A 22,288-nucleotide genomic window follows, 5' to 3' on the forward strand; every position below is an offset into this window, starting at 1 on the left:
CATTTAACACAGAACTTTTGCAACTGCCTCTGGTTGATGCAAAGATAACCTTTTTCATATATATTAATGGCTGGGCTGAGTATAATTGCAAGTTTAGTTTTTGAGGCTAATGCAATTTAAGTGATTTAACTATATGTATGATTGTCATAAATTTCGTTTGTGTGTTGGTTAAAAAATTGCCATCACACTTTTTTCCTGTCCAGTTTCTTTTTGTGATGCCCTAAGTGATTTCCGGGGCTGTAAATGTGTTCATATAGGTTCTTTCCCGCTCTGTAGTTTGTTTTTGACGACAAAATGGGAAAGGCTTCAACTATTAAATAATTTCTGATGAACAAGCCCTTTTAAGGGCCATTTTACAGGATGCATTTTTTCTTTGAAGAATACAATCCTGGGAAAAGGTATGTTCTACATCACTTGAAAATGCAGGACAAGAGTCCTCCTTGCCAAGAGCACAATGATTGATCAAGGAACCACTGTGAGCCACTTGCAATTGGAAATAGTCTTAGTGAAAATAACAGCATGCCCCATGGATGGCGTGCTCTTCTGCTCATTTCCATGTAGGGGAAACAGTGCAATCGGTTCTTTAAATTAAGAAAGCGACACATTCTCATTTTCTAAAACTGGCCTATGGAGCCAATGTAAGTTGAAATGGATCTTGTCCTTCCAGCAACTACTGGTTGCCATTGGCTCCTGTTGAAGACCTCAATTTGTACTCTGCATGCTTCTCACCACCAAAATCTGAATATATATTTCAGGTGTTTTGACAGTTTCTCACATAATGCTTGTAAAGAAGCATCACTTCTCTTGGTAAAGTATAGAACTCAACATTTCTCCCCTGCCCCTGCTCTCCTCCTGTCCCCTTCCCAGGCCAATGCATGGTCTTGCCCTTGCCGGATGTCTTTCTGGCCCTCCAGGCCAGCCTGAGTATCGCACCCTGCCAGGCCTCCCATCCGCTCTGCGTGTGTGCGTGCAGTCATCCATTTTCAGGCCGTATGGTTATGCCTGCCAGTTGCCAACAGCATTCTTCATCTTCACATAGCTGCTGCTGCTCCATTTTACTAAGATGTGAATATTGTGGATGTAGTCCTCTTTTTTTTTTGGTCTTGCTTATAGGCTAACTGGGCAAGCTTACTTTGCTTAAATGATATTGTTCACATGGCCAATTTGGCCCTGAACAACGTCACACTGAGTCTGCTCAAGCTTGGATCTTCTCACCTGGTGCTGAAGTGTTTGCATGAGTGCTGTTGTCTAGTGAGGGAACTTGTGCCTGAGCTATTGTCTTGTTTGTAGCAGGAGGGTTTCACTAACATAAATACTGTTAATTAAATAGCTGGACCTGTGCTGATTAAAAGCTTATCTTTTTCATAGTGGTGTTTCTGTGCTACAAAACAGTGTTGGTTTCATACTAGCACAACTTACAGGGCTTTCTCCAAAGCATCCTGGGAACTGTAGTTTGAAGGTGCTAAGATGGTTTCCCCAACCTGGCGCTCGTGGGCACCACGGCACCCACCAGCACCTTTCCTGGCACCGCCAAGTGTTTTTAGAAAATGTGCGGGGTCAGGTGGGGCTCTTGCCCAGCAGGGCTTCTGAGTAACCCTTGGAGATCTGATTGCCAGCCCAGATCAGGAGTTGCTTCCTCAGCTGGTGAACCCAGCTCATACATCACCATTCCCAGCCGCCTCCAACTATGCGCTGGGCTGGAGCCCCCGCCTTCTGATTGCTGCTGCCTGCGAGCTCGGACCTCTGCAAGGAGGTCACAGCCGGCAAACGGCATGAATCAGAAGGCCTCCACAGCCCAGAATCGGGAGTGGAGGTGAGCTGCCTTGGCTCAGCTGGATAACAGCGCTCAAAGGGCCAGATCCAGCCCACGGGCCTTATCTTTGACACCCTTGCTATACGGTTTTCAAGGCAAGAGAGGTGGTTTGCCATTGCCTGTGTCTGTGTCGCAACCCTGGACTTCCTTGGTGGTCTTCAATTCAAATACTAACCGGGGTCGTTCCCACTTAGCTCTGAGATCAGATGCGAGTGGACTAGCCTGGGCCATCTGGGTCAAGGCAAAGCACTGCATACCTGTCTCAAACTATGTAGATGGGGAAAGCAGTGATATTGAGGCTAGGTACTTGGGCTTTTCCTCCTTGCTTAAGTGTGTAACACAATGGCTGATGATTATCTAAAGAGGGTACGTAAATTTTGGAAGGGTCTGGTGGCAAAAAAAACAGGTAAGAAGTCACTGATTACAAGTAACATAAATTTAGCTGTCACACAGACCTGTCATTTTTCACAGACTAATGAAAGCTTGAAATCTAAACACTTGATTGCAAATGTTAGCATGAACTATACCCTGCACATGTCTCCTTTCTTCCCACACTATGAGTATGTCCTTTTCATACCTTCCTGTGTGATTATTCCAAAACTGTGGAATAGGTAATAAAGGGCCCAGAAAGGATTGGATGAGAATAAATTAGTAGTTTTACACTTGGGAATTGAACAGTCTGATTCTGGAAATTATGAAAGTGTATTTTCTTCACAGCCCCATTCTCACTCTGAGGCGGAGGGCATCTTGGAGACAGATGGGCGATTCCTTTCCGGTGCTAAGGTCAGGCAGGAACTAATTGGTTTTCCACTTCCTGTTTCCTGCCTGGAGTCGCCCTCTGACTCAAGTTTCCTTCCTGCCTCCCTGGCAAGCAGCCATGTTCCCAGATTCTTCTCTCACTACGCTCACTCCAGAGCAGAGCAAGTAGATGCTTGAGGACTCCTCTACGCTGTTCCACCATTGCCAGTGATCCCAAAAGCACTTCGGAAGCTGTGCCAGGAACAGGCAATGGCCCTATTTGTAGCACCTGACTGACCATGCAGACCCTGGTACTCCACCATCAGGGAGCTGTCCATGCAACCCTCGTGGAGAATACCGACCTCTACGGACCTGCACCCGGATCCAGACTGGCTTCACTTGACCTCCAGATATTGAAAGACAGGGGCCCCTAGGCCTGGGCTATGGACCTCACATTGTCAACACCATGTTGGAGTCCAGACAGCCATCCACTAGAAGGATCTACAACACCAAGTGGAAGGCTCTCATGTGATGGTTGTAGGCACAAGAATGTGGACCCTCTCACCCGCCAGGGCCCTGGACTTCCTGCAGGAGGGGGTCCAGCAAGGACTGAAGGTCTCCACCCTGTGCAAACAGCTGGTGGCCACTGCTGCTATCAACCCCCTCCTAGGGAACCACGCCACCTCAAGACACCCTCACATACTCGCATTCCTGGAAGGAGTATCTCAAATTTCTCCACCGACGGTTCACAGGTTCACCTCCCGGTGCTTACATGTGGTCCTCGCTGCTCTGACCAGGCCACCCTTCAAACCCCTGCAGGAAGTCCCTTTGAAGTACCTCCTTATGAAGGCACTATTCCTCACCACGGTCACCACCACACGTAGAGTTTCAGAACCGAGTGTTCTGTCGGCAAGAAGTCTCTGCATATTTCACAAGGACAAGGTGATTTCCCTGGCCAGAACACACCTTCTACCCAAAGGTAGAAGCGGCAGGAGTTACACAGGCGGCAGGAGTTACACCTTCCTTCCTTTGCGCCACATACACACCATCCTAGGGAAAAGGACTGGCACACGCTCGACTTGAGGCGTGTGCTGCACATATACCTCAACTGCACGAGACTGTTAAGGCAGTCTGACTCACTGTCTGTCTCCCTGACTGCCCCCAACAGGGGCAAGGAAATGTCCGAGCTGAGGAGGCATGCAAGGTCAACAATAGACTGAGCCCCCCTGGCATCACAGCTCACTCAATCTGCAGCACGACTCCGTCAGCCACCTTCGACAACCAAACGCCATTCGAGGAGATCTGCAAAGCAGCCACATGGTCGTCCATCTCGATCTTCATCTGCCACTACTGCCTGCATCAGTGGACGCAGATTTCGGCCACGGGGTGCTCCACCATGTCATTGACAAGGAGGATTCCCACCCTTAGACACTATAGCTCTTGGACATCCCATCTGTCTCCAAGATGCCCTCCGCCTCCGAGTGAGGACCTTGGTTACTTACCGTGAAGGTTTCTTCTACTCTGAGGTAAGGAGGGCATCTTGCTCCACCCTGGGGCGAAGACTGGAGCACCCTCTGGTCTCTCAAATACACAGCCCATCAGCAGGAGCGAGTGGGTCTCCTCCTTGCAGGCAATTGAAATTGGTCACTGTTACTACTGTTCGCTATTGCTTTCTACTCAGTTTAACCTAGTTTATTATTCTATGTACCGTTATGCATTACAGTTGATGTAATATAAAGTTGAGATTTTTCACGCCAACCCCATGGTTGCGTGCCTCTACTCTCCCTCACGACCTTTCATTACAGCTTCCTGTGTTCTATCTTCCTGAGAAGCCCTAGCTCGGAAAGTCTTGAAACTGGAGTCAGAGGGCGATTCCAGGCAGGAAGCATGAAGTGGAAAATTAATTAGTTCCTGCCTGACCTTAGCCCTGGAAAGGAATCGCCCATCTGTCTCCAAGATGCCCTCCTTCCTCAGAGTAGAAGGAACCTTCACAGTAAGTAACCAAGGTCCCATTCTCCAGCCATTGTAGTACATAACACATACATAAGACTGCCTGTGTTCTGTTGTATGTAAACTCACAGTAGTGTCGTTGTTGCTTTGCGCAGGGTGGGGGTATTTTTATACACTGCTCAGATGTGCTAGATAGAGCTTTGTCCTCGATGAAATGAGCGGAGCAGCCATGTGGAACAGGTAGATCGTTAATGATTTAGAAAGCAAATGCTGAGATTCACAGGTCTCGCTCTGTTAATTGCCCAAACTTGCAAGCACAATAAATTGGTGATAAATTAAAGTTTAATAGAAATAGAATTGGAACGTGCTCTTGTGTTCTGCTCAGCAGAGCAGCTTTTCCTCCTGTTTGTGGGACCTTTGCAGAACTACTCCCTTTCAATCACTGTTGTATTTTATTCCTTATTTTTCCTGTGAAAGATTTGCAGTTATCATTGGTGGTGTTTACAGCATCTGCAACTAAGAATTAGGAACCATTTGCTTAAATTTTAGTTATTTAGGACTCTGCTTCAGAGGGCTGCTTCAGCATATGTTCTGATACAAAACCCCATGCTTATGAGCTGCCTGGGGGAAAAAGACACATAAAATAATAATCATAGCAATTGTTTTATGAAGATCTAACTATTCTTCCCTTTATGTACTGCATTGCCTTTTTGGCAATAGCTGTTTTTTATTTAATTGCAGCAATGTGCAAGATTTTTTTGGCAAGACGTTGACGTAATTCCACTTTTTTTCTTCCCTCTCTTTCTCTCGTTGGTGTCTTAATGTTTATTTCCACCCTTGTTGAAGAAGTGATTGGTCTTGGTAGACTAAGCACCAGCTAAAAACATCATTATCTAAACCACAAAGAAAGTTATAGCCCGGAGCATTCAGTGCAGTGGGGTCGACTGTTTGTCAGGTCAGAGTTTAAAATAAAATCCAGTACTTTTTCTCTTCTCAGGGCCATTTCACGCCATGGGTTGGAACCGATAAGTCCCTTCTGCCAAGCTGGATCCAGTCTCCCTTTTTCTTTTTCCCTCTGAGGAGGAATTAATGGAAGGAAGTCACTGGATCCAACTTAACAGAAGGGAGTCACTGAATCCAGCCCAGAATGTATATTTTTTAAGTGCAGCTAAGGTTTGTTTGTTTTTAAAGATCTAAGTACCTACAGAGATAATGTATGAATGGGACAAAGGTGTTTGGACATGCATTTAGCATCCTGTCAGAGAGTCAAGACTTGAAGGTCCTACTGAGTGGTACAGTCAGTGGTCCAACCAGGGTTTTTGCTACACTGTACATGGAATGGTCCTCCTAAAATATCTGTCAGCTCATCTCCTTATCCTATTACACCACATGTTTGCACTAAATGGTTGGGCAGCCATCTAACTTTTCACTGCAGATTAAGAGTCTGGTATGTTGTGATGGGAGCAGATAGTTGCCAATTTCCAGTTCCAGCAGCTGCTGTGGACTGTTGCCACTGTTTTGTTCCTTCTTGCACATGATGTCTGTCAGTTGTAGAAGAAAGACGGTTCCATGGTATCATGGGGGGGGACATAATTCTTTTCATTTTCAACAGATGTTATATGCATGAGTTTGAAGTGTACTCTTCACTTCACAGTCCTGGTACATCCCTAGGAAATGTTGCTCTTCCACTTAATTTGTTCAACAGATTAAAATGGAGGCTGGAGTTTTAATTTTTCTGTAACACAAATGCACATTTGTGGTGTCCTGGTTAAGAGTGTGGCACTAGTATCTGGAAGACCCAGGTTCAAATGCCCACTTGTGCCATGAAGCTCTCTGGGTGACTTTGGGCCAGTTGTACTCTCTCAGCCTAACCTACCTCACGGGGTTGTTGTGAGGTTAAAATGCGGGGAGGAGAATGATGTAAGCCACTTTAAGTCCCCATTGGGGAGAAAGGCAGGGTATAAATGGATTAAATAAATAATATAATAATATTTATTCCAGGTCCGACGTCGTCGTCCTGTGTTTTTCGATTGCTAACCCTAACTCCCTGAATCATGTGAAGACCATGTGGTGTCAAGAAATCAAACACTTTTGCCCTCGCACACCTGTCATTCTGGTTGGCTGCCAACTGGATCTCCGATACGCTGATCTGGAAGCTGTAAACCGAGCCAGAAGGCCGCTGGCCAGGTAAAAGTTGGCTCCAATCGATGTAGTATAGAAGAAATTTTATTCCCGCTGGACAACATTTGTATATGGCACCATTTCTGCAAAGAGCACAGCGCTCTACTTGATAGAGGTACATATAAAACTGCCTTACATGTGATCAGCCTCTGGTCTACCTAGCCTAGTAACGTTGACTTCAACTGGCAGTAGTTCTGGGAGACCTCTGCAGAGGTCTTTCCCAGCCCTGTTTCCTGCGATCTCGTAATTGGAGATGCATTCAGAGAATGTATTTTACAACTGAGGTGTGGTCCTTCCACCAGTGTTCACACTTCATAAAATTGGACCAAGGCAAGTTAAATCCAGGCCAAATTTTAAAACCTGGAGCCAGAAGTCTACTCCTGGTTTTCTAATGCAGTTGCCTTTGGTTTGTCAGAGGATGATCCATGTGTGAGACAGAGAGAGGAGAAAAACGTCCTGCTGGATCAGACCAAGGTTCCATCTAGTCCAGGATGCAGTTTCCAGCAGTGGTCAGCCAGGTGCTTCCAGGAAGCCCACAACAAGGCCATGGGCAACATAGCTTTCTTCTCGTTGGTATTCAGGGGATGGTACAGCTTCAGAACTTGAAGGGTCCATTTTGCAAATCCCATAAATTAACTGAGTGTGTGAATAAGTAATTCTGTAGTTCTTGATGTCAGGGAGTTGTGGCCTTGGGTGAAGATGCTAGGGGCCACTATTTATTTATTTATTTATTTAGTTAGTTACTTACTTCATGTGTAGCCTGCCTTTCTCACTCAGACTCAAGGCAGGTTACACAGTATAAAACAATGCAGGCCAAATAGCATGCGGCATCCAACCAGCAATGCAGTAGATCTAGGAGCACAAAAATTAGAAACAATGCAAAAAGATATGTCATAAACAATGCAAAAAAGGAATAAAATTACAAAAGTAGGTAGTCATGTTGTAAGAGCAAGGTAATACATACAGTAAACAGTGGCATAGGCTGCTATTGGATTCCCTTTATAGAAGCGCCCTCCATTCCATTATAAAAATATTTGTGTGCCATCGAGTCGCAGCTGACTCATGTTGACCCCAGGGCCATGGGGTTTTCAAGGCAAAACAGAGGTGGTTTGGCATTGTCTTCCTCTGCATAGCAACCCCGATTTCCCTTGGTGGTCTCCCATCCAAGTACTAACCATGGACAACCCTGCTTAGCTTCCAAACTCTGACAAGATCAAGCCGCCTCATTCTCTTTATAAAAATGTACTCCTGGACAATTCTGTTTTAAATATATATGTAGGATGGGAGGCCAGGGATGGAATGGCTTTGCCACTAAAATAAGCTTTTTAATGTAACCATTTACTGTTATTAGTCAGATTGGTCACTTTAAAAAACACTCAACATTTTCCATGTCCCTGGAAAATCAGGTAAAAGCAAAAGAATGCAGCTACCACTACATATTTTTTTAATTAAAAAAATGCATCTGGTGTGCAGGATGCTATTGAGTTAATTATCCAAAACATTTGCTCATGTAATGGATTCAGATCTAGCCAAGGAAGGACAGAGAATGATTGTGGATGGAAGCAAACTACATCTACTTCCATGCTAGACCTACAGAGGGTCAGGAAAGACGGGAGGACAGGCTGGGCTTATCCTAGGAGGTTTGGGGGGCTGACTTAGCGGGATGGTTGGGCAGATTCTTGCTAGCATGGTATAGTGGTTAGATGGTTAGAATAGGAACTGGGAGACCCTGGTTCGACTCCCTACTTACTCTGCCATGTCACCTTGGGCCAGTCACACACTCTCAGCCTAATTTACCTCACATGGTTGTTGTGAAGATACAATGGGGGAAAGGAGAACAATGCTGTAAGCTGCTTTGGGTCCCCCTTGTGGAGAATAAATGGGTATAAATGAAGTCAATAAATTAGTGCTACTTTGTTGTTTCATTCACAGGCCTATCAAAAGGGGTGACATCTTACCACCTGAAAAAGGCAGAGAGGTTGCAAAGGAGCTTGGGATACCATACTATGAAACCAGCGTATTTGACCAGTTTGGCATCAAGGATGTGTTTGATAATGCGATTAGAGCTGCACTGATCTCCAGGAGACACCTTCAGTTTTGGAAGTCACATCTGAAGAAAGTCCAGAAACCTTTACTTCAGGCTCCATTTCTACCTCCAAAGGCACCACCTCCGGTTATCAGAATCCCGGAGTGTCCCACCACCAGTATCAATGAAGCCGGCTACTTATTGGACAATCCTTTGTGTGCAGACGTCATGTTTATCCTTCAGGAAAACACTCAGATTTTTGCTCATAAGATCTACCTAGCTACCTCCTCCTCCAAGTTTTATGATCTCTTTTTAATGGAATGTGAAGAAACCCCAGACCCAGCTGAGTCACACTGTAATAAAGCAAAGACCAATAGAAACCTATTGGCCAGAGCGTGTAGTCTTGAGACAGACGGTGATGGTGAAGCAGCAACCTTAAAATTTTTGAATGCCAAACCTGTGTCTTCAGCAGAAGATTATGACTCTTCAGCAAGGTTAGAGCTTGAGGCAGGGGAAGCCGGTTGCCTCAAGCGAGCACTGGCCTCTTGGGGCAAAGGGTTTGTTAGCATGCATAAGGAAGCACGAGTCAACCCCGTTTCAAAGAGACCCTGCACTATGACGGTTGTCAAGATGGACTCTTCTGTTCAGCCAGGACCTTTTAAAACTGTCTTGCAGTTTTTGTACACGGGACAGCTGGATGAAAATGAAAAAGATTTAACCAGGGTTGCTCAAATCGCTGAGATACTGGAAGTCTTTGACTTGCGGATGATGGTAGAAAACATCACCAACAAAGAAGCATTCATGAATCAGGAAATTACCAAGGCATTCCACGTCAGGAAAGCCAATAGGATAAAGGAATGCCTCTGCAAAGGGACGTTTTCTGGTGAGTGAATTATTCATGGGCAGCTCCTGGTTTTCCTTGCAAATTGCTTCATAGCAGTCATTTGAATAGTAACCATAGGTGGAAAGCAACTTGTGACTCTTACATGCAAGCCGGTTGCCCAATTCAGATGCGAGAACAGGGTTCAATTGGAGCAACCACTTGGAAAAAGCAACTGATAAGCTGATGCCCATGTTGGCAGACGGGTACTCCCAATGGGCATTTTCATGAGCAAGACAGCTAAAGAATGTTGCCACCACACTCGGGAAGTATCCCTTGTCAACAAGAGTATGCTGGCACTTAGGTTACTTTCTCCATGTGGCTGGGGCCCCAGGGCTGCTTCACATAGACCACTTGAACCATGGCAGTGTGGTACAACGAGTAGATGCATTAGACGTGAACCTAGGATGGTGGTGGTGGAAAGTGCTGTCAAGTTGCAGCCAACTTAGGGTGACCCCTTGGGGTTTTCAAGGCAAGAGGCATTCAGAGGTGGTTTGATATTGCCTGCCTTTGCATAGCAACACTTCGTGGTTTCCCATCCAAATACTAACCAGGGGTGACCCTGCTTAGCTTCCGAGATCTAACGAGATTGGGCTAGCCTGGCCCAACCTAGGATTTCCTGTTCCAAACCTCTATTTAGCTACGCATACCCTAGGTAGGCATCCTAATAGGAATATTAGAAGCCTGCCAGACCGGATGGGATGTAGGAACTGAGGGCTGAAAACACTCTATCGCTTTTAGGGCACCTCTGCACTGTGAATTGATATTGATGTTTTGAGTGCCCCCAAAGAATCCTGGGGAAATGTTTGATGCTGAGAATTCTCCATTAGCTCCCTGCACTGAAGTACACTCCCATTGGTTCCTTGGGGAAACCAGTTTAAATCTGTAGTATAGATACACCCTTAGTGGAAATTACAAGCACATAGAGACCTGCACCAAATGTTTGTCTGGTTAGTTCAAATTAATATTAATCTTTGTGCAGGCATCCAAGAGGCACGTCTGTGCCCAGTTTCATCCATTTACAGGTAGCCTGTTTCCTTTGTGTTTTCTCTGTACACATTAATTGAGGACATGTCCCGTTTCTGACCCTCTGTTTTGCTTCCCTCATTTCAAGACATGCAATGACTTGCAAAATTTAGCAGACTACAGGAAATGCCGTCTGTGGAATATTATTTGGTACTGCGTGCCGCCTCCATTCACATAAACACAAAAAGTGTCTGGATTGGGCCAATTAAAACAGCTTATGTGCCATGCAGATGAAGCCTGTAGTTATCCGACTTCAGAAAGTGATGTATGCTGGAGCCCTTCCTCCTATGGAGGACTAGTTTTCAATTGCTCAAATACGTCCTTTTGGGATGTATTTCATGAAGCACATTCCTTGCCATAATTCTGTAGGAGAATGGGGTGGGGGTGCCTCCACTATTTCCTACCCCAGTTATTACATCTGACTGCAAGCCTTTTACATCCTGTGTTCTGTTTCTTTGATCTCATGACAGATGTGACATTTAAGTTAGAAGATGGAAACATAAATGCCCATAAGCCACTACTGATTTGCAGCTGTGAATGGATGTCTGCAATGTTTGGAGGATCATTTGTCGAAAGCTCTAACAGTGAGGTATTTGTCCTCTTCAGCATCTAACCTCAGTGTACCACATGCTTGGCTCTTCTGAATTGCTAAGCTGCAGCGGTTTAAATAACATGTTTTTACGAGAGGGTTGTCATCATCAGCTCAGTTGACATTTTCGAAAATGTTTCAGGTTCTAAGTGACTCCTTTTGAAAGCCGTCATCCGAGGCAATTTCTCAGGTGATTTTTGCTTTTCTGGGTCGAGGGCAATTTTGGATTTTTAAGTAAATCCTTCAAAGAACTGAAGTTCTGGCACACAAGAGGGATCTGTTTAGGTTAAATGGGCTGGAAACATTTCAAGCCACTGTTCCAGAGGTTAGCAGTTGGATTCCTCCCCAGGCAAGATGAGTACAGGCCAGCTCCCTAATCTCCAGTGCAGGGGGGAGAGTGTGCTAAGCGTAATACCTTTGCCAAGCAGGTTTGCCAGGATGCCATTTTCAGAGGGGTGAGAGAGTTGGGGCCAGGGCCTTGACCTTGATTCCCTTGTCTTCCACAAATCTGGTTTCTGATTATGGTAGAACCTTCAAAAAGAATAATTTCTTTCTCAGTCTCATAGCATTTTATATTTGGGTTCCGACTACAAAAATACACACGTCTTGCATCAGTTATGAAAGGCACATGCATCTATAGACATCCCTATAGTCAGGCCGCAAGATATTTAGAATGTGCCTTGGGTACATTTTGGAGAGTGTAGGATCTTTTACATAAATGCATTGACCAAACAGACAAATCTAAATCACCACTTCAGAGTTCCTCCAAAACATGGGGCATGGTAGGCAAATGATTCCAAAGGGCTCCTGATATTATGTCGTTGTTGTGGGTGGTCAGAAGAAAGTGAATGCCGAGGAAGGGCAGAGTCATTCACTCATTTTGTGTCTGCATGGCTCACTACTCTCAAGCGTGGCTCCAGCTTGACATCCTCCCATAGTCTTGTGCACATGCCAGGGGAGGGTCAAGCCCTGTCACCTCTTATCTGGTACAAACTGGGAGGGTCCTTCATTGTGATGCTTGGAGAACTCAGGAGAAGGGAGGAGTTCTTTTCGTAGAACAAGACACGTTGCACAGTGTCTTGGCATCCCTGTAAATTCCTAGTGCACATGCAGCTTTTCTGGAGGACTGCTCACCAGCAAGTTCAGTTGCCTCGAATGCCATTTTTTTGCGCATCATTTTTGTCTCTGCTTTGACAAAGAATGGGGTTTTGTGGTGGAGAGGCAGGCAATACACTCCTCTCGTGGCCCAGAGATCTCTGGTTGCTAAACCTCTCTATATTGTGCTCATTTTACATTATCCAGATCATAACTCGAATATCTCTTGTATTAGCGAACAGCTATGTGGGATGGGGCAGAATTAACGGTGGTAAAAGGTAATGCAAGCACTGGGTCAATTCCTGACCCATGGGGTGACAGCATATCACAATGTTTATTAGGCAGACTATGCTTACAAGGTGGTTTGCCATTACCTTCCCCAGTCATCTATACTAGTTTACCCCCAGCAAGCTGGGTACTCATTTTACAGACCTCGGAAGGATAGAAGGCTGAGTCAACCTTGAGCCAGCTACCTGAACCTGACTTCTGTTGGGATCGAACTCAGTTTGTGAGCAGAGTTTTTACTGCAGTACTGCAGCTTACCCTTTGCGCCACAGGGTTCCTTATTAACTGTGGTACATCACAACATATCCCTATTTTATATGGGGACACTGCTAGTGAATGTGATAGGCAAATGTTTAGGGTCAAAGGGGAAGGGGTTTGAATATACACTACCCATATAATATAAAGATAATCTTTCATATGTTCACTCTGATTGAATTTTCTGTCGTCTATATAAAATGTCACTTGGAACAGAGTAGACTAGAACCACTTTTGCACAGCCTTCATAGGCAGCCATTAACACATGTGGGGTGTGCCTGCTGCATGGCATAACTGGCTTCTTTTTGGTGTGACGCTGGTGTGACGCTGGTGTGCCCTGCACAGATTGTCTCTTCCTTTGAGCTCCTCAGTTAAGAAAAAGAGTTGGCTTTTACACCCCACTTTTCTCTACAGAAAGGAGTCTCAAAGCAGCTTACAATCACAATTCCTTTCTCTCCCCACAACAGGCACCTTGTGAGGTAGGTGGGGCTGAGAGAGAGCTGAGAGAACTGTGACTGGCCCAATGTCATCCAGCAGGCTTCATGTGGAGGAGTGGGGAATTGAACCCGGTTCTCCAGATTAGAGTATGCTGCTCTTGACCACTATGCCATGTGGCTACACCATGCTGCATAGCATTGGACTAAGCTGTGCCCAAACCAGAGACTCAGCAAACGCTTCTATATCACAGCGATCTGCGGAAGGACAAGTGATACCTCTTCTATGACATCAGTGGGATTTGGTTACGATTTTGTCCACTGTTTGATTTCTGCCGCCATGCTCCTCGTAGAGAGCTGCAGGCTCACACAAACCCAGTGGTGGCCCCACCCACTTTTGAAACCTGCACATTGGGCCACCACATGTCTGGATCACTTTAATTCATTTTAATTAAATATGAATGATAGCTTTGAAGGAAAGAACCATACTTGGTTTTGAGAGGATGTGCTTGTGTGTTGCAGAATAGTCTTAGAAAAAGCATCCCCTGTTGGTGAGAGAGAATCAGAATTTCTCTTCTAAGATGGTACCTGTGTTTATTGTGGGAACTTACTCTTAAAATAATTTACAATTTCTTTTTACAGAAAAAATCTGCTCAGTTAGTCAGAGGTACCTTTTGGTCAGTCAAAAGGGTTTCCATCAATTTAAGCTAGCTAATTAACCAACTGAAACATGGCTTAGTCAAAAAACCACTTCCCACTTATTCACTACGCAAGTGCCATATAACTGAGGAGTCAAATTTCAGCTATGCTCCAGAACAATGCAGGTTACATGGGTATTAAACCGGCTTCAGTTTGTCACTCACCAATCTTTATTTTTTATCCTTTTTAAAAAATCTGCCTTGAGTCTAAGTGAGACAGGTTGGCTGTAAATGATGATGATAATTTAACCCTTGAGATTTCCAAACATTAGAAAGCCCAACAAGACACCGGGCTTTTTAAAATAATCATTTTCCACCTTTCTATGAAGAATCCGTCGAGGTTCTGAAATGCTAACAATGTAGAAAAGTCTTCCAAATTATTTTGAGTAGCATTTGTGATTTTAAGAAGGAAGGGCAGCTCAGCTCAACTTGATTTATTTTTATCCAAACTCAGAATAATTTTCTGATTATTCATCATATTTTATCCATGCCAGCTTTGCTTTTGGCTTGATTATTGAGGGGAGGCATCCACATCAAGGGGAAGAATTATATCCCTCGGCACTGCAGTTGCTGCTGTTCTCTCTTTTTTTGTGTGTGTATTTAATATTCTGGAAGACTGTGTTCTACTTAATTTTTTTTCTCATTACTTTTAAAACAGCAGTAAGCGTAATTCCCTCCCCAGAGGCTCTCTCAGCAGGTGGTTCATTAAAAATACATACCTTGATTTTTTAGTAAGCAGAACTCTTCAACAGGATTGTATATTCATTTTCTAAAATCTGGTTCCTAATTATAAGCCCTAATAGCCTGCGCTCTTCTTGGTAACCTTAAAATATTAATTGCAAAGCCTTGGATATTTGTAGCACAGAAAGCACAAGGCTGTTGAGCTCTGTGGGTTCAAAAGTATAGGAGTACAGCCTTGGAAACGGAATGGAGAAAGTAGCTGGATCCAAGAAGCGTGCAGCACGTAGAGACTGAGGCAATTGGACATAAATATAATGAGTGCCTTCTAATTTATTTATTGTTTTGAAATTCTGCAGGGAGAGCCGGGTTATTTGCAGCAATAACTCTTGCATGTGAGCTGCAGCCCCTGAAAAACATGAGCAACAAAAACCATCTTCAGCGTTTAAAAAAGCTCCTTACTGTACCTTATATTAACCCTCCCTCAGAGACAGTCGGTCTTTGCTCTCCCCTAGTGGCAGCTATACACCAGCCTGTATTTCTAGGACATAACAACAGGGCATAACAACAACATAAAATACACAGCAAACAGTTTTCCCGAGACATGTGCAAAATTTGGCATATATTTAAGTCCACCTCCAATGATAGCCAAAATTTCCTTGAGAAACTGTTTAAAAGATTGCAGTTTTTAAAATAGTTGTTTTCTTCCCCAGCATTTCTTCCCCCGCCATTTTATTTATTTATTTATTTATTGCCATCAAGTCACATCTGACTTATGGCAACCACGGTGGGATTTTCAAGGCAAGAGACATTCAGAGGTTGTTCACCATTTCCTGCCTCTGCATTATGACCCTGGTATTCCTTGAAGGTCTCCCTTCCAAATACTATCCAGGGCAGACAATCATGAGATGTACTCAAGGAAACCTACAACACTGGAACAAAACCATTAAAAGACATCCATTGAAAATATCTGCTAAAACAAACTGATGCTGTTAAATCCAGCCATATTAAAGCCAGGGCATAACAACAACATAAAATACACATCAAGCAGTCTGAAATAATATAAATAAAATGATCCTCAGACCATAATACACTGGAGAGATAAAACTCCGAAGTTTAAAGACTGAGTTAAAAGGAATATTTTAAACTAGCACCAGGTGAGCTTTCTGGGGGAGGGCATTCTAAAAGTGAGGTGCCACTACTGAAAAAGCCCTTGCTGTGGTCACTTTCTGCCTCACCTCTGAAGGTGGGAGTGCAGAGAGCAGGGCTTCAGAAGAGGATCTTAACTGATGGGCTGGACAATAGAGGATGGTTTTCTTTGTTGCCGACAAGTCTCAGCTGACTTAGGGTGACCCCGTCGGGTTTTCAAGGCAAGAGACGTTCAGAAGTGATTTCCCATTGCCTGCCTCTGCATCATGACCCTGGTATTCCTTGGAGGTCTCCCATCCAAATACTTGCCAGGGTCGAGGCTGAGAGTGTGTGACTGGCCCAAGGTCACCCGGCAAGTTTCCATGGCAAAGTGGGGATTCGAACCTCAGTTTCCCTATCCTAGTCTGACACCTTAACCACTACACCATGCTGGCTCTCAGAAGCTCATATAGTCCTTCAAGTACCCAGGCCCCAAACCATTTAGAGCTTTAAAGGTAAGAACTTTGAATTGTACAGTTCTCTTCTTTGGCATTCTGTGATCTTCAAATCTCTCATCTAACACAGTTCTTTGGAAACCAGACAGTACAATTTTCTCACTAAACTTTCTAGAAGATTGCCTCTTGCCCATACTATTTCCGTCTCTACATTAGTTACTGGCATTAAAAAGATATGGTAAGGGAGCTGAAGCAGTCTTTCTGCAGAATTGCGTGTGCTGGCAAAATGAACAGAAGTACAGGAAACGTTTTTGGAGATCTTTAATGGGAGCAATAGGAATTATGTGCTTCATTACATTTAGTTATGTAGGTAACATACAGTAATCCCAGTTAATCAGTTTTGGCTAGACCTTTTGGGTTGCACTGCTTCCTGATGGCAGAATTAGAAAATAATCCCAGGGTGAACACAGAGGTTATTTGTACTGGGTTTGCTGCCTGCAAGAATAAAGTGTGCCTCCATTTATAATGTTTTTTAAAAAAATATTGAGCTTTAGGTACTGAAAATATTGGGGGATGTGGGCGTGGACCCCTTTGGGGGAGCGAGCGGGATCTCTTTCCTCTTAATCTGGAGAACTGGGTTTGATTCCCCGCTCCTCCACATGAAGCCTGTGTGGCCAGTCACAGTTCTCTCTACCTCACAAGGTGCCTGTTGTGGGAAGAGGAAGGGAATGTGATTGTAAGCCTCTTTGAGACTCATTAAGGTAGAGAAAAGCAGGGTATAAAAACCTACTCTTCTTCTATTGCTGTGACTGTGTTTGGTTGCTAAATCCACAGACAATCATTCCTTAAATTGGGGACAATATACTTGGAAGCTGTGACGCGCGAGTTGCAGCAGCAGTTGGCAAAGGAAAGGAAATACTGCCAGGTGCTGAAAAATAATCAGCAGTCCAGAAAGCATCTCTGAATTATTTTTAGCTGCACAGGGTTTATATTAAGGACAGGAATGAGCTAATGCAGAGGCAGAGGCCCAAAATGACAATCTGAATTGTCCTTGACTTTGTGTATCCTGTGCTGTGTACCATTTTCTCCATAGGATAGTTTCTCATGACAGATACATATTCGTGTCTGTGTATGTGGACAGGCCAACCAAAGCTAAGCACTTAAGGATGCAACCCGAAGAACACCTTCCTGGGAGTATGCCTAATTGAATAAATTGGGCCTTACTTCTGAGCAGAATTGCTTAGGATTGCTTCTCAATGTCCACTGATTTGGGTGGGGGAGGTATAAGCATATGTAAGCATATCCTTGACCACCCAGCTGGTCTCATTCTGTGCCAACTTAGTAACTGATAGGATATTAGCGAAGGACACACACACACCCATGCACATTTCTAGTGCGCAAAGTACAGGAAATCTAGGCTACTACTGCTAGGCCTTTATATGCCACGCCTAGAAGGGAATTTCAAGTTGGTCTGTTGTTCTGAGGCAACAGAAGCGAATGACATGATGAAAAGTAAGGCCTTTGTTGTGCAACGAAGGCAAATATAGAGCTCCCAAGTGGCCAGTTTTGCTGTAGTAGTTGAGAACATCTGGTTTATTGTGAGCGGGGTTCATTTCTTTTGAAATTGGTACACGCTCCAGGGGCACAGCTTCCTAGGCTCCATTTTCTTTGAATGAGATAGAGCAATGGATACTATTCAAACATTTGCAAATGTTACAGTAGCATATTACATCTGTTCTTCTGTGGGGGAGGGGGAGGAGGGGAGCTCCATCTCAAGGGCCTTGACCTTCAGCCAACTCTCAGCTCTCCTGTTCGCTTCTTGCAAAACTGTCTTCCAAAACTCAAACTGCTGTTCTGCAAAACCTGGGCAGGCTCCAGAAAAGGTGTCAGCGGGCACCATGGAGCCCATAGGCAGTGCCTGAACTAGATATTTGAGTGTTACTGTGTAACTTTGGTTACACAGTAAATATTCCCAGTGAAATTGATGGGACCTAAAAAGACCTCACTTGGAGTGAATCATTCCCATATAGGTTTTTAGTGCTAAATCAGGAGCCCCGTGGCGCGGAGTGGTAAGCTGCCGTACTGCAGTCCAAGCTCTGCTCACAAACTGAGTTTGATCCTGACAGAGGTTGAGTTCAGGTAGCCAGCTCAAGGTTGACTCAGCCTCCCATCCTTCCAAGGTCGGTAAAATGAGTACCCAGCTTGCTGGGGGTAAAGTGTAGAAGATTGGGGAAGGCAATGGCAAACCACCCCATAAACATAGTCTGCCCGGTAAATGTCATGATGTGGTGTCACCCCATGGGTCAGTAATGACCCGGTGCTTGCACAGGGGAATACCTTTACCTTACCAGGAGTTCAGTGAAGCAGTCAGCATGTCGCGCCTCAGTCTAGCCATATACATATTGGGGGATCCCAAAAGCTACTTGAGGAGCCTCCAAGGGTTTGGGCATGCCCAGTGGAATCTCTGACTTCTGTTTCTGAATGCCGGACCTCCCTGGCTTTTGAAAGTCCCTTCAGCTTCAGAGGAGTTTATGAAGTGGTGTGGCTGCTAAACACAATGTCCAAAATCCCTTGGCTGTGTAGAACTAATTATGTGGTTCTTCAGACCTGAACTATCCATAACACTTAGCTTTTTTAAAATAACACTTGAAATGCAAAATATATAAGTGTTAAATATTATATTTGGGTGGGAGTGCCTCCTTCAGGACTTTACTAAGGACCTCTGCAAGCATTTGAATCTAAAAAAATTAACGAACTAACAAACCCCGACCAAATAAGAGAGCATGCTGTAGTGGTGAAGGGATGAAACCCAGATACTTAATTTTTTTCAGACAAATACAGAGATGTAGGCAGGGAGCCCAAACTGAGAGCCAGCATGATGTGGTTAAGAGCAGTGGAGTCTAATCTGAAGAACAGGGTTTGATTCCTCACTCTTCCACATGAGCGGCGGAGGCTAATCTGGTGAACCAGGTGGTTTCCCCACTCCTAAACATGAAGCCAGCTAGGTGTCCTTGGCCTAGTCACAGTTCTCTTAGAGCTCTCTCAGCCTCACCTACCTTACACGGTATCTGTTGTGGGGAGAGGAAGGGAAAAAGATTATAAGACAGTTTGACTCTCCTTAAAAGGTAGAGAAAATCAGCATATAAAAAACAACTCTTTGTTTTGCCACTGAGTGTTTGAAATTTGCCCCATAATATAACCCCAGATGCGACACTAGTGTACCTTAATTCCCAAACTTTATCCCTATATCAAAGCAAGAGTTTCAGTTTCTGGTATCGGTAACTAATTTGCCTACCAGTATGTATGGTTGCCAGCATAATAGACACAAACTCAATAACCTCCTCCATACAAATGAGCGCTAAGAACCGGCAAAGCAGTACAAAGAATGCCACTTCAAATGCTAGTGAGCAGCCCAAACATTGAACAATGGATCAAGGGTAACATCTCCATAGTTTAAAGTTACAGTGTTAGGAAAGGTTGGGGTCAGTGTCTCCATTCTAAATTTATTTGTTTAGTATATTTTCATCCAAGGAGCTCCAGATAACATGCATCAGTCTGCCCCCACACACACACACACATTTCCATTTTAGCCACAGAACAGCCCTGTAAGGTAGGTTACAATGAGAGTTTGTGCCCAATGAACTTCATGGCACAGTGGAGATACAAACCTAGGTCTCCCAGATCCTAGTCCCAACACTTTTACCGCTTCCAGGCATTTGGACACTTTAGGGGAGAGATTCTAGAGTAGCTTGGGTGGGGGAGGAATACACATCACTTCTTCTAGTAGGATAAAATGAAGAGTCTCTGAGCTTCTTAAGGGAGGAGGATTGGGTGAAAATGGGATTGATGATGACATTCAAATGAAAATCTTAACTACTAATGGTCCCCTGTCCCCAATATGTCTGTTATGTGGAGAGTTCCATAGTTCAATAGCAACCAGTAACGAGACTTTTTTGGCAAGTGTATACATCCAGTGTGTGAGCTTGTGCTGTTCTAGTGTATACGGTACAGGTGTGTTGGTAAGGTTTTTCCCTGGGTGACCTGGGGCCTGATACTCTCTCAGCCTAGCCCATCTCACAGGGTTGTTGTGGGAATAAAAGGGAAGAGGGGAGAAGTACTGGGAATAAAAGGGAAGAGGGGAGAAGTATGGCACCCCAAGCTCCTTGGCAGAAGGGTGAAATAAAAATATATCTTTTATTTTTTATAATATATATTTTTATCTTATCCTTGACTAGATCCTCTCACAGTTCTGAACATTTCAGAAAACACCTGTCTTTTTTCTTTTCAGGTTCTGCTTCCAAGCATAAACAAGACTTCCATGCAAACCGTTCTGGATTATCTGTACACCAAGCAGCTATCCTCCAGTCAGGAGTTGGACACGCTTGAATTAATTGCCCTGGCAAACAGATTTTGCCTCCCGCATTTGGTCGCACTTGCAGGTAAAGCTGCTGGCTCTTCACTGGCATCGCCAAAGACTTGTGGCAGCTCTTCCGACAAGCATCGTTGTTGTTGCTGCGTCATGATCATTGTGCAAAAAAAAAAAAAAATGGATGTGCGGTTTTGCTTTTCCAAAACCAAATGATGATACATAGAAAAAATGCAACACTTCCTCTGCTCCCCTCTGCGCTGAATTAATTTAGTCCGCTGAAGAAGCTCATGCACGCTTTAGAGACAGGAAGCGAAGAAGAGTCTGTAATTCATAATGCCCATTAGGCAACTGATTACCCTTAATTGAAAGAGCATGACCATTAGAGCTTCCATTCCAGATTCCTATTTTGAGATTCTAATGGCTGATCTTAAACCATTTTAAATCAAGCCAGTTCAAGCAAGCATCCCATAAAAGAGCAGAACAAGTTGGTTTTATTACCCTACTCTGACTTGGTTAATTATTTTGTTAGTAATGTGAAGATAGCTAATTCCAGGAATTGCCCATTCCTTCTCCCCCCACCCCCAGTTGTTTTGAAGAGATGTGGCTGCATGCAAGATGGCTTCATTTTATCCCAAGGCTCTGTAAAATAAATCCCCATGAGCCCAAATTGTAGTGATGGTGTTCCTGCAGGGGTGGGGGGGTTCTCCATTGCCGCTGGCTATCATTGTAGTGGGTGAGGGCACAGTTAAAGGAGGGACTGTTATGAAATGCAGTTATTTTGCTAAGTAAGCTGGTTTGTCTCTCTTTTCCAACACAACAGAGCAACACGCAGTTCAGGAGCTGACCAAAACTCCAGTGAGTGGTGTTAGCATAGATGGAGATGTACTGTACTATTTGGAAGTAGCCCAGGTTAGTACCAGTTCACTATTGACAGTGTATATTTTTTGCGGCAGTACTTTTTAAAAAAAACGTAAAGACCTTTTTTGGGGGTTGATGATTGTATAATGCTTGGATAGTTGCTGTTTCCCAAGAATGAAAAACAATGTTGCAATTGTATTCTTTATTTTGGAATTTTTCTGCAGTGATAATCATGGTTACTGAGAAGAGATGCCATGAATGTTTTATTGTCCTGTCCTTTCTTTTAGAAAGCTAAGGGTGGAAATTCTCATTTCTGCAGCATGCACATGTCCCCCAGCCCCCTGTTTGCATGAGGCAGGACAGCATCTGTAGTGGACAGTCAGCGGACAAGATAAAGGGGTGCTTATCTCTTTCCAGGCCCGCAGGTTCTCCTTTACAAATACATACAGAGATTGTTTTCTCACCAGCTAGTCTTACTTTCCAGAGCCTGGTTGTGGGGAAAATGTGGGCTAAAACAACTGGGGGGGGGGGGCATAGAAAAATTGACAAGGGGGCAAATAGTTAGGCATCCTCCTCCTGCCTGCCAGTACTCATCTGCAAACTCTCACCCCACCACTATCACAGCACTGGTGCTCTGAGATGCACACATGGTTGGCCACCTCATGCTTATCGCCCAATATATAGGCCTAACCTCAGAGCGGGGCTTCCAGTTGTCTCCTATTCAAGCTCTTTGTTGTAGTTAACAAGCCTATCCAGTCATTATCTAGCCACTACATAAATGTTTGGGTGACGATCAGTCTACAACCACAATTCAGAGCAGCAGATCAAAA

General features: G+C 44.3%; 1 protein-coding gene across 1 annotated transcript in view; it reads left to right on the forward strand.

Annotated features, from left to right (window-relative positions):
• Window positions 1–22,288, forward strand: part of RHOBTB1 (Rho related BTB domain containing 1) — a 64,795-nt gene that overhangs the window by 36,716 nt on the left and 5,791 nt on the right. The window contains exons 4-8 of the mRNA XM_056849639.1: window positions 6,503–6,688; window positions 8,615–9,591; window positions 11,085–11,203; window positions 20,520–20,670; window positions 21,421–21,509. Coding sequence (XP_056705617.1) covers window positions 6,503–6,688; window positions 8,615–9,591; window positions 11,085–11,203; window positions 20,520–20,670; window positions 21,421–21,509 — 1,522 coding nt within the window. The remainder of the gene's footprint in view (window positions 1–6,502; window positions 6,689–8,614; window positions 9,592–11,084; window positions 11,204–20,519; window positions 20,671–21,420; window positions 21,510–22,288) is intronic.

This window comes from Euleptes europaea, chromosome 5 (genome assembly GCF_029931775.1).
Source record: "Euleptes europaea isolate rEulEur1 chromosome 5, rEulEur1.hap1, whole genome shotgun sequence".
NCBI classification, from domain to species: Eukaryota; Metazoa; Chordata; class Lepidosauria; order Squamata; family Sphaerodactylidae; genus Euleptes; species Euleptes europaea.